The sequence below is a fragment of the Girardinichthys multiradiatus genome, unplaced genomic scaffold, assembly GCF_021462225.1.
Source record: "Girardinichthys multiradiatus isolate DD_20200921_A unplaced genomic scaffold, DD_fGirMul_XY1 scaffold_38, whole genome shotgun sequence".
Lineage (NCBI taxonomy): Eukaryota > Metazoa > Chordata > Actinopteri > Cyprinodontiformes > Goodeidae > Girardinichthys > Girardinichthys multiradiatus.
This window is the reverse complement of record NW_025917691.1, coordinates 42,894-55,891: the sequence shown is the minus strand read 5'-3', so window position 1 is coordinate 55,891 and position 12,998 is coordinate 42,894. Positions and strand designations below refer to the sequence as shown.

General features: G+C 39.7%; 1 protein-coding gene and 1 long non-coding RNA gene across 2 annotated transcripts; one reads left to right on the top strand and one right to left on the bottom strand.

Annotated features, from left to right (window-relative positions):
• Positions 1-5,045: 5,045 nt before the first annotated feature.
• Positions 5,046-5,663, bottom strand: LOC124865190. Its single transcript, XR_007037494.1, has 3 exons — positions 5,620-5,663; positions 5,190-5,536; positions 5,046-5,109 (listed from the first exon to the last, which is right to left on the bottom strand). It is a non-coding gene; the product is annotated as an uncharacterized LOC124865190 (long non-coding RNA).
• Positions 5,664-6,344: 681 nt separating this feature from the next.
• On the top strand, positions 6,345-10,615 carry LOC124865197 (phospholipase A and acyltransferase 4-like). The gene is made up of 4 exons (XM_047360162.1): positions 6,345-6,372; positions 8,946-9,057; positions 9,170-9,429; positions 10,452-10,615. The coding sequence occupies exons 1-4, from the start codon at positions 6,370-6,372 to the stop codon at positions 10,560-10,562; spliced, it is 486 nt and encodes a 161-aa protein (XP_047216118.1). The 5' UTR covers positions 6,345-6,369; the 3' UTR covers positions 10,563-10,615.
• The last annotated feature ends 2,383 nt before the right edge of the window (positions 10,616-12,998 follow it).

Genomic DNA, 12,998 nt, shown 5'->3' with positions numbered 1-12,998 from the left:
TTAACTTAACCACGTCTTTCAAGAGCGTATCAGGATGAATAGACCTGGGTAGTTGGGGCAACAGGGGGTGGTCCAGATCACCTGATGGAGATCATGACAACTTTATGTGTCAAGAGCGCAGGGTCAGACGCTAGACACCAACGAAGGGTGGGACAGCTCCTAAACCTGGCCAGACCCCCTATGTAGTCATCAGATAGACACATTTGCTATATAAGACTGTGTAAAGTTAAGAACAGGTATCTTGAGCTGGCTCATACACTTGCGGTTGACATTGATCCCAGCAGAGCGATAAAGGTCATTTGTATGCATACATCTATTGTTTATTTACTCTTTTCTGATTATTTAATATAGCTTGCATTTCAACCTGGAAAGACTCACAAATGAGAGGAACACAGAGATGGCAATTAGAGAAGTTTAAAAGCTGGTGTTTTTCTTTTGGTGTTCGGACCCCGGTGGAAGACATGGATGTTGATAAAGACATGAGCTTGAATGAACATCTTAGGGTTAGAATTAGAGAAGTCTTCCCCCCCACCCCGGGATCCTAATACTGGGGGTGGAGTGGAGGCCTGAGGGGATAATGGAGTCAGAAGGAGCTTGAAGCCTGATGGTGGAGATGAGGTGGAGGAGGGTCGAAGCTCAGCTGAAGAGCAGGAGATTCTGTGTATGAAGGTCTTTTAAAGCGAAGCCTGGAGGGATGATTGGCTGAAGAGGAATGTGGATCAGGAGCTGATTGGTTGGAGCGGAGAACGTGGTGGAGTAATTAGACGGAGCTGGAAGTGGAGGTGAGTCTTGCAAGTTGAATTTTTGTCAAAACTCCATTTACTCAAACTTGATGAGATTATTTTAATTTAAGTGAAGTCTTCTTTTCAGATTAGCTGAAAGGGCCAAACTAAATTTTTCATAACACTGCAACACCTTGGTGTTTTTCTTGATCAACATTATGTTCCAGATTTGCTGCTCTAATTGGAATCATGGTTCTGTTGAGGAGCCCGTTTGGACCAAGCTTCAGCTGTCAGACAGAAGGCCTCACTTTTGACTCTGGAATGCTTTGCTATAGAGTGGAGTTCATGGTCATCTCAGTGACTGCGAGGTGCCCAGGTCCTGTGGCTGGAAAACAAGACCACACCATCACCCCTCCACCACCGTGCTTAACAGCTGGTATGAGGTATTTGAACTAATGCGCTGTCTCCAGAAACGGTGGTGTGTATTATGACTTAATATCTTCACAACTGTGTTCTGGCTTACTGGGTTGTTGTGCAATCCAATAAAATGTTCTAGAATGTCTAATATATATATTACTATGTTGTGTCACAATAGCTGTGGACATTTCTGAAAGCTTGGGGGGACGTTTACAACATCAAACCAAACCAACATCAGAATCAGAATCAACTTTAATGGCCAAGTTTTTTGAGAACAAACAAGGAATTTGACTTCAGTTTCCATCGCTCACATCTTTTATCAGACATCAGCCCAAAATAAAAACCACAATATGGAAAATATTTTTTTGTATACATACGTATATATACTCTATCGAACAAACTTGACCTTTTTGTTTGTTATGTTTTTGTGTGTAAAAATAATCAAGTTTATCCATTAATGTCAATATGCATCAACTTGTTTTAGGTGAGACAAAAGTTGGTGTTTAAATTTACTTTAGGTTTGTTTATTTATATGAGCAATAAGACATCCATTTACCTTTTTTATTATTTATTGATATTAAAATGAATAATTGGTTGGTAAAACCTTTCTTGATGTGTCTGCAGTTGTTTGTGTGGCCAGCTGGTCCCATAGACTGAATGTTCTGTCTACATCCAACGCCAGATTTCTCTGCCTTGGAGCCGGACCAGTTCTAATGTGGCCCAAATGCCAAAAAAACCCACTAAAACCCCTTTATGGAACTTTCACAAATGAAATAAAGCTTTTATAAATCCCACATTGTGTAAGATTCTACTATTAGTGTAGAACAATCTAGTCCAGGTTTGAAGTGTCTAGGTACGGTTGTTTTTGAGTTGGAGCAGATAAAGTTATCTCATAATTAGAGATACAAGTTTTCTTTTTCATCAGAGTGACGGAAATGGGCTTCCATCAGTTTACAAACTAAATGTTTAGTTTGTAAACCGTATTTAACTTGCTAATTAAATACACAGTTGAATGCCTTCTCCAGGTCCACAAAACACATGTGAACCGGTTGGGCAAACTCCCATGAACCCTCGAGTACCCTGTAGAGAGTATAGACTGGTCCAGTGTTCCACGGCCAGGACGAAAACCACACTGCTCCTCTTGAAGCCGAGGTTCAACTAACGGCCGGACTCTCCTCTCCAATACCCTGGCGTAGGCCTTACCAGGGAGGCTGAGGAGTGTGATCCCCCTGTAGTTGGAACACACCCTCCGGTCACCATTCTTATGAAGGGGGACCACCACCCCAGTCTGACAGTCCAGAGGCACTGTCCGCGACCGCCACGCAATGTTGAAGAGGCGTGTCAACCATGACAGCCCTACAACATCAAGAGACTTGAGGTAGTCAGGGCGGATCTCATCCACCTCCAAAGCCCTGCCACTGTGGAGGTTTTAACCACCTCGGTGACTTCAGCCTGGGTGATGAAATAGTCTATAACCCCGAGTCCCCAGCCTCTATTCCCAACAGGGAATGAGTGATTGCAGGAAGGACTCCGGCAGGGCTGCCCTTTGTCACCGGTCCTGTTCATAACTTTTATGGACAGGATTTCTAGGCGCAGCCAAGGGCCAGAGGGGGTCCGGTTTGGGGACTAGAGGATTTCGTCTCTTCTCCCCCCGGAGGAGCTGGAGGAGGTGTCTGGGGAGAGGGACGTCTGGGTGTCTCTACTCAGTCTGCTGTCCCCGCGACCCGGTCCCGGATAAAGCAGAAAACGACGAGTACGAGACATTCCATGTCAAACATGTCTGTGTTTTCAGAAACATGTTGTTGTATGGTGCATGATGAAAAGAAATAGCGCTGCAACTTATTGAGCTATTTGTAGTTTTTTGTCCATGTCAACATAAAGAAGTATTTCAACCATTTAATGAAGTGATCTTTGCTGTAACTTGTAAGTTGCTACACAAATAATGATGCATCAAAATCAATATTGTTATCAATGTTTGACCAAGTCAACACCCTCATCCAAAATATTCCACTTTGGTGTTTATTTTTGGGAAAATTAAGTTTTTTTGGGCAAAAAGGGCATAAAAACACATAAGACTTCAGAAATATGACAAACTATATTATTATGGATATGTCTGAAGATGTTGAAAAGATTTGATGCAGTGAAAGTGAAAATGTTTTTACATTTTTATTACATTTTTATAAGAGGTACAGTTTTGGGACATAAGGGTAAAAAGTGTGTGTTCAATATAAAGTTCAGTATAAAGTAATAAAAAGCACATTTTTGTATAATTTCCATCCTAAAGCAACACATACAAGGATTAATCGCTGTAAAATGTTCAGGAGATTGTTTTTTCTTCAACTCAGATTAAAAAGACTGTTATGCATTTGATATTTCTCTTAATCTGATGATCAGTGTGATCATTGTTTTTTTGCAAGTTTTAAAAACAATTCAGTTATGTGTCAGCTGGCGTTTGGTTTCCATGTTACACCCTGTCTACATATTTCATAAAAAACAATGACTGTAACCATAAGTTCAGGTTCTGGATCTAGACTTCTATCTCTGCTCTGAATATGAGGTTTTTTACCACAAATATATATACATTAAAAATATGTAGGCAAAAATATTTATAAATTAAATATGTTATATACTTAAGGAGTATTTAATAATATTTATTAAATATTAATAATTTAAACAAATACAAGCTGTTTTGTTTTGTTCAGCCTTATCTGTGTGTAAAAAGGAAAGAAATCCAGAAAGTAACAGAACCGGTTCAGAACAGGTTCTGTTACTTTCTGGATTTGTTTTTTAAACCACACCTGGATTCAGCAGAGAGGTTTTTATATCCCTGATCATCCTTCTTCACTTTAATTATCTCAGAGTGATAATAAAACACAGACCTCAGCAGGTGAGCACACCTTAGTTCTTATTAAACAGATTTAATGTAATGTTGGCAGATTTAGAAAAGTTACCGATTCCATCTTAGATTTTATGGCTTCAGTGAACGTTTTAAAAAGCTTAACCACAAAGTCACCACCTTTATTTCTTTTTAAAACCTTTGTGTATGAGTGAACCATCCTGTTTTATAAAGCTCTGTGTGGGTTTCCTGTTATGTTGTTAAAACCAGACTTCATCTGAGTTGGACGCCTCGGATCATGGACTCTGCAGAACCTGGTGAGTTTTATTTAGATACTTTGGTTAGTTTTGTTTTTCTCATATAAAACTAAGAAACTTTACAGAACATGTTGTTCATTCGAGTAATGATTGGTGTAAACATGAAAGTGACCCCGAGTCGATGATTCAGGCTGCTGGTGGCGATGGTGTGAGCATACCATCTTTACAGACTTTAGGCCACTTAGTACCAACTGAGCATCATTTAGCCTACCTGAGTGTTGCTGAAAGGCCACAGCAAACACATCTTCTGATGACTTTTTCCAAAAGGATGAAGGACCAATCTCAAACCATCTAAACTGCTTTCTTGAACATTTCAATTCAATTCAGTTTTATTTATATAGCGCCAATTAACAAATGTCGTCTCAAGGCTTTTCACAACAGTCAGGTACATACATTCCAATTAGTCCTAACCATTGAACAGTGCAGTCAGATTTAGAACATGAGTTCTCTGTGCCCCAATGACCTCTATAGCCAGCAGATCCCAGTCCAACAGAACACCTTGAGAATGTGGTGGAACCAGAGATATCCCATGGATGTTCAGAACACAAATCTGCAGGAGCCGTGTGATGCTATTGAGTCAATATGGACCAATATCCGACACCTTGTTGAGTCTTTGCCACAAAGAATTCAATCAGTTCTGAAAGAAAAAAATGGGCTCCAGAACTAACAAGGTGTTCCTGACAAAGTTGCTATTGTTGTCATCATTTTGTTTACACTCTTGACCCACATGCAGAGGAACACTCAGGAGACAGAAAAGTTTAACAAGTTTATTGAAGATTTGGTTAATGGGTCTGGAACCGGATCTGGAGTCGTCACACTGCACAGAAACGGAGGACTGGTGAACAGATTGCAATTGTGAATGGACAAGACAGAAACTGAATGTAAGATGATGCTTACAGGAGGTGGAGAGGAGTCCAGCTTGAGAGGGGATTATTCAGAGCCTGGAAAGGGAAGTTCTGGAGCCGCCGCCTGATTCCCGATGGAACCTCTAGAGGAGTAGCCTGGAGGCTGAGTCAGTTTGAGGTGATTCAATAATTCATACACTAGATGCTTCACCTTGAGCGAGCCTTGTTTAAGTTGGTGCCAGAGAGGTTTGTTGGAGGGTGGGCAGTATTCGCTAGAGGCTGGTCCACAGGTTTGAGATCCCGGGGGCAGTCAGCTTGAGTCTGATCAGAAGGTTCTTTCGGGTTGCTTGTACTTGGTCTGGTAGATTCTCAGGATATGAGCCAGGACTTAGAACTAACCTGGGGAGGAGCACAACGAGAAGTCAGGAAACCACACTTTCTGGAACAATAGAAAATCAGTAACTTGGCCAGTAAAGAGTTACCACATTGGCAAAACACTCAGGCACAGGAGTGCTGACTGCCCAGCCTCTTTAAGCTCCTCCTGATGAGTGGATAACAGGTTACACCTGTTCCTCTCTGGCACCAGCAGCTCTGGCGGCATCTAGAGGCCAAACAAAGTAAGCAGCAGGCAAACACACAGCAAAAAACCCCAGGCTCGGACAATTGTGTGTATTTAGTTTTTTTTACATAGTTTGAATCTCAGATAATGTTTAAAATATCTGAGAACTCATTGAGTTCATAACTAATAATGAGCCTTTAAATTCAGACTTTTTACAGTTTTTGTTTGCAAACATCATCTGATTCAGTTTTTGTCTTTAGTTTGACTCGTTTAGGTTCTTAGCAACAATCCAAAGATTCTTCAAAAACCTAGAATTGTCCCTTTCTGACAGTAATTTACCTTCTAATGGGGTCCGTCTCATATGTCTATAAAGGTTTTTAAATTAGTTGTCTTTTCAAGTTTTATACATGTTTGATTTTTCTGCTATACGCAGCTTCACTGAGCAGCTGCCAAGAACTCATTCCAACCAAACATATCAACCAGTTTCAAGACTTGCATTAAAACAGGAGCAGTGAGGTCATCCAGAAGACTGTTTATAGAAATTTAGAACAGTTTTATGTTAATTACTTTCAATACAGAAGGTTTAACACAATGCAATTCTGGATTTGGATATTTTATGTTAAAATCTTCTGATTCTTTTACAGAAGCACCTGGAAAGGAAACGATCACTGACATGGTGAGAAAAATTATTCTTAGTTTTTATTTTGTCTGTTTATAATTTATTTCTGTGTGTCTACAGGATGCTTCTGTGTTTAAGGTGAGAAAGACGGTCTTCTGTCCAACATGTTAATGTGTTTAAATGTTAAACAACATGAAATGTGTTTGATCCCAGGATGAGTTTATTGTTCCTGTCGGACAGAAACCTCAAATTTCGTTTAGTTCAGTTCTAAATATGAATTCATAGTGTTTGGTCAAAGTCACCTGATGGATTTCACTGGATGTTTATCATTATCAACCAGAGACAGATGTGAAGGATTATTAATGTGGATGATTTTCACCAGAAAACAAAAAAGTATGAGTAAACTGTACAGTAAAAGAAAAAGATTTTCAATTTAAGAAACATTGTACCAAAATACTTGGATCAATGAAATGTGCAACTGAGTAAAGTGATTTTGAAATGTACAAAAAGTGCATTTTATTTGTAATTGTTCTTAAAAAAACAACAACAGACTACAAAAAATTGGAAAACCTGTTCAGATACCACCAGGGATGTGAACACTTACTTAGTCTGTTGGAAGCAGTGATGGTTATAAAGACCAGCAGCTGCTGGGAGGAAGGACCTGTGATAATACTCCTTTGTACACCTAGGATGCAACAGTCTGTCACTGAAGCAGCTCTTCAGTTCTGCAACATCTAACCCTAACCTTCATGCATGGGGTGGGAGACATTGTCCAACAGTGATGTTATTTTTGTTCTCACATCCTGCTGGAAGCCAGTGATCCAGTATCTATTGGGACAGATGATGGTCCACTCCTGACAGCTCCAGCTTGTCCCTCAGAAGTTACCAGAACTTAAACTAGTATGAATGGTTTTCTATTCTTATTTGATTATTTTAATTTGGCTGATTTCCAAGCATGTTTTCCAATCATAACCTAATAAAACACCAGACTGGTTCAGAACCGAATCAAATGCTGATTCTACAGAACACCTCCCTCTGCAGGCAGTAATTAAAAGCACACCTTCGTTTTAACAGTATCATTGGGTCTTGCTGCTTTGATGGACTCATAATCAGTCTGTAATTCATGGCAGTTGTGGTGGTTTTGAAGGTATGGGTTGGATACTTGAAAATAAAACTGGTAGGTCTTATTTGAACTCGCCCTGGTTCTCTGCAGGTCCTGCTTTCATTACCAAATTATCTGGAAACTCAGCAGGGTCCTCAAGGTGCTCAGGGGTTTATCTGCAGTAACATGAAACACAAAGAAAAGCCACTAAAAACTAATGTGAGAAAAAACAGATAGAAATCCAAACAACTATACTTTGAGGAGATTGGCTTTACTGACCAATACTCTGTTATGGAAACCAACACCTAAGGTCCCGTCTCAGCTTCACATGCATGCAGTGTGAAAGTTGGTTTGTTGTAAGCATACATTTTTTCCTCTTAACTCATAAATCACATTTATTTCATTTAAGGCAGTCCAAATGTGGCCAAAAACCAAAAACGTCAATAATAAAGTTGTCTCCTCCAAACTGTCCACATCCTGATGTTGTGGTGTCCATCTTCAGTCCTTGAGATCCAATATCCTGCAAGTTTTAGATGCATCTCTGCTCCTGCACATGATGTAGTATATCAGTAAGTTCTGCAGATGGAAGGTAGAGATATGGATTTATATCAGATTTATATCAGGTAGAGATGTGGATTAATATCAGATTTATATCAGGTAGAGATATGGATTTATATCAGATTTATATCAGGTAGAGATGTGGATTAATATCAGATTTATATCAGGTAGAGATATGGATTAATATCAGATTTATATCAGGTAGAGATATGGATTTATATCAGATTTATATCAGGTAGAGATATGGATTAATATCAGATTTATATCAGGTAGAGATATGGATTTATATCAGATTTATATCAGGTAGAGATATGGATTAATATCAGATTTATATCAGGTAGAGATATGGATTAATATCAGATTTATATCAGGTGTGCTGAACCAGACACGTCTAAAACACACAGCTGGCCTAAACAAAGACAATTTTAAAGTTAAGGTTTGTTTAGAAGGTCTAATGTGTCTAATTCTACCTGAAAACATCAAAAGCTAGATTTTATGAGGTCAGTCTGAATTTGGTCCAAACTAAGAACCATAAGAACCATTATTTTAATCACTCTGTCCCTTCAGACACAATCTCTATAGACAAATGCATCACAAAGGACAAGTAGACCCAAAAGCATGAATTTAGCATCAAACGGGTTCTTTAATGTTGTCAGTTGGTTCTGATTCTCCGGTCAGGGAACCTTTATTCAGAAAGCTAATTTAGATGCAAGATGATATCAGTGTACCGCACTGAATAAAGCATTAAATTGATGGCAAAATATCTGAGAACGGGTGTGTGGTGTAGAGGTAGAGTATGAACCGTATACAGAGGCTATGAGTCGGTTCGATTCCTGACCCTTGACCCTTTGCTGCATGTATGATCACAAATATGAAAACATCCAGCTAACCTAAAGACTAAGAAAGGAATAATAATAAAATAGCAGATATGATTCTTCTAACTTCAACCTTTTCTATCTTTAAATCTGAGAACGGAGATGAACCGAAGCCTGGAGACTTGATTGAGATCTTCCGTAACGTCTATGAGCACTGGGCTGTGTACGTTGGAGAGGGCTACGTTGTTCATCTTCTGGGACCAGATGGTGAGTCCACCACAAACCGACGTTACGTCTCTGAACAGGAACCAGTTTCAAAGCCACAGTCACTAAAACACATTTTACAAAAGATCTCCTGTCATTTGGTTTCTCTTTGAAGGAAGTATTTCGTCCTCCAGCACCATAAACCTTCCCATTGGGAAGAACAACGTTCTGAAACAGAAGCTACTGGAGGTGGTGAGCACTGACGAGTGGACGATCAACAACCTCCACGACCAGGAGAAACAACCCCGCCCTCCGGAGGTTATCGTGAACGAAGCCCACAAACTCGTGGGCACAACTCGATCATACAACGTCGTCAACTACAACTGTGAACATTTTGCAACTGAGCTTCGCTACGGCAACGCTGAGTCAGAGCAGGTAGGTCCAACTATGGTGGAAACCAAAACGAGATGCCTTCAGAAGACAGAGTTTGGTACGTTAGAGATCAGGGTTTGTCTGAACAAGTGAAAAACTACCTTCTTGGAGCAAGGAGAGAAAGATGAAACTGAAAAACCTCAGAGACCCTGAGGAGACCATGTAGAACTCTGTAATCAGTGTTCTGATGTGGTCCGAACCCAGACTGGACCGACCTGAAGAGATTTATTAAGAACATGTTTGTTGAGATGTCCTCAGAAACCTTTGACAAAAATAAATCACCTGAACTCTCCTAATAAAGCTTCTGATGCTGCACTAAAGGGCTGTTTCACAGTTTTAAGGAATCTGGAGAACATCTGATCTTCTCTAGACCCATCAAACTTGAACTGAGAAGTGATTTAAATGCAGTTAAAGGTTTATGAAATCTTTTTCTGACTTTGAAAACATGATCACTTTAGATTGAGAGACACATGAAAAGAACAACTGTAGACTTGATGAATCTGGGCTGAATTCTTCTTTATTAAAGATAAATTCTCTAAAATCTGATGAAACTTTGGATATTTGTTTAGAACATAATCCTGTTTTAAACTTCTCCAGAACTTCTCCCTGACCTGTCTGTTGTGTTCCTTGGTCTTCATGATGATGGTTGTTCTCCAATGTTCTCCAACAAAACCTCTGTGGCCAGAAACAGAACAGATGCATTTATAATGAGATGAAATCACACACAGCTGGACTCTGTTTGCTAATCAGGAAACTTCTGAAAGCTGTTAGTTGCTCTGGGATTTATTTTGGGTAATCAGAGTAAAGGGGCTGAACACTTTCTCATGACACAGTAAAATATTTACATCCATGAATCATGTTCCTTCCACTTCTGAACTATGAACTACTCTGTGTTGGTTTATCACATAAAATGACCGTAGAATAGAGTGAAGTTCGTCTCTTTAAGGTGACAGAAGGATGTGAAAAGTTTCTACTGTAGACGTCAAACCTGGATTCATCTGTTCCTCATTTCTCCTCATTTCCAGGTAGAAGAAGCTGTGAAGGTCACACTTGGTGTGACTGGACTCTCAATAACTGTGGGAGTCGTGATCGTGGCTTTTTTACTTTGGAAGACTCAAAGGTCATCAAGTAACTGATGTAAATTTTAATTTTAAATGATTTAAACCCATTTTAGATTATTTGAACAGTTTTATTTTTGTCCTGAAGACAGAAGAAAACAGATGTTTGTTTTGTAAATGTCCATTTTTTGTTACCTGAGCTTTAAGGTTGATCAAACATTATTATGAAAACACATTAAATATGAATCATTTAAACTCATCTTCTTGTTTTAATTGTAATGAGCGACTCCATCAGTGACTCTTTCTGTTTGGGTTTATTTGGGAAGAGTTTGTGACGTTAGAGACTTTTAGCTGATTGTATCAGACAGAAAATGACAGCAGAGAAAGAAGGAGACAACATGTCATAAACGACCCGCGAGTCGAGTCCAGGACAGCGGCGCCGAGGACCAACATCCTCTCTGCCACATGGTGACCTCTACCTCTGAGCCACACAGCGCCCCCTATCCTGCACTTCATGAATTACTCTCTGCAGGTTCTAAATGTTAATGAATAACCTGCTTTTCTTTTCTAAAGCTGCCAGAGGAGGCTGCCGGGTCGGTTGGGTCGGACTAAACTGCTTCATCCCTACTGAGATTAAATGTTTGTTCAATCTTTGCAATTATCTGCCTCAGTCATCACTCACTCATCCACTGGACTTATTCCAATTATGAATAAATCGGAGACATAAGAAGCGAACTCACCCCTGATAAACTGCCAGGTTTTTGTGATCATTTAAAAACTTCTACTTGTTCTGTGACACATCCTCTAGAATTCAACTGAAAAACAAATATCTTTGGTCTAAAAATATTAAAAAAACAACCTGGTTGTATAATTGAGTACACATCAAGCACCAAATGATGTCTCCTTGAGTTTATCTTCATGCCACATCTTTATTTGGAAATAAACAGGAGAAACAATTATTATTAGATTAAGATCACTGTTTTTATCTCATGTAAAAGATCATGCAGTAATTTGCACATAATTCTAAAATTATTTCTCATTTATTTTTATAGTTTTTTTAATCTTTCAGAATCAAAGGGAAAGTTCCCAACAAAACATCAGACAGCTCCCAGTTTTAGTCCGTGAGGCAGACACCCTGTCTACTTTTAAGGCTAGGCTTAAAACTTTCCTTTTTGATAAAGCTTATAGTTAGAGTGACTTAGTTTATCAGGGAGGGAGCCTTCTTCCCTCCCTGTTGGTTGGAGTAAGGGGGAGTCAGGTTTAGCCTAAACCGGCTCAGTTATGGTTGAGGTGTAAACACACCCTCCATTTCTGCTACCTGTATGACCCCTTCTCTTTTCCAATGGTTATAATCAGTCTGACAGAGAGAGGTTTCCCCCAATCATTGTGGTTTTTAGTATAACAATGACCATCAGTGGGACCCTTTGTGAGGTTCCTTGAGACGACATTGTTGTAAATAAGCGCCGTTTAACTAAATAATCTGAACTGAAACTATCTCTGTAGTTATGCTGCTATAGGCGTAGGCTGCTGGAGGACATAATGACCACTTTCACCTTCTTCGCTACATTCTCACACTACTCCAATTTTCCATTATTTGCTGTTATTTCAGCTTTTAACTTTATTCTCTCTCTTTTCTCTTCCTAAAAGCTACACCTGGCCTGACTCTGTGTCTACCTGTGACACCTTTCTGGAGAGGGGCATCGTCCGAGCTTCTGCTGCCAACAACTTAATGCTCACCTTCTACAGATGATCCACATAGCCCTGTCTTTCAGTGTTTAACCCTTTCTCTCTCCTAGACATGGCTACTGACTGAACTTCTACTGTAACTAACTCTATGTTCTCTCTTTCAGACTCTAACCTTGAAATCTGGCTCAGAGTTTATCTGTTCTTTCTTTCTAGATGAAACGACTAAAGGAGCTACATCCATTAACATTTACTTTTCCTTCCCATAGAAAGTACTCCTGGATCAGTGCTTCTTTGTTCTCTTTGTGTCTCTGCTCTGTTCTCTCAAACCTCCAGTCGGTCGTGGCAGATGGCCGCTCACACTGAGCCTGGTTCTGGTTCTGCTGGAGGTTTCTTCCTGTTAAAAGGGAGTTTTCCTCTCCACTGTCGCTACATGCATGGTCAGTATGAGTGATTGCTGCAAAGTCAACGCCAGTGACTGTCCACTGTCTCTACATGCTCATCCAGGAGGAGTGAATGCTGCAAAGTCACTGACTGGATGCAATCTGCTGGGTTTCCTTAGACAGAAAAACTTTTTATCTAATTTATATATATATTATATATATATTATTTATATATATATATAAATAAAACTGAATTGAATTGAATGATCCTAGAGGCTATGTTGTCTGGGGCTTAAATGAACCTGGTAGGGTCTCCCATGGCAAACAGGCTCTGGGTGACAAAGAGCGGTTCAAAACACCTTCATGAGGACCACTAAATCGAGGCACGTGACGTCACCCTCATTGATCCACACTCCAATTCCCTCAGTTTATAAGCTCTCTGGTTTTC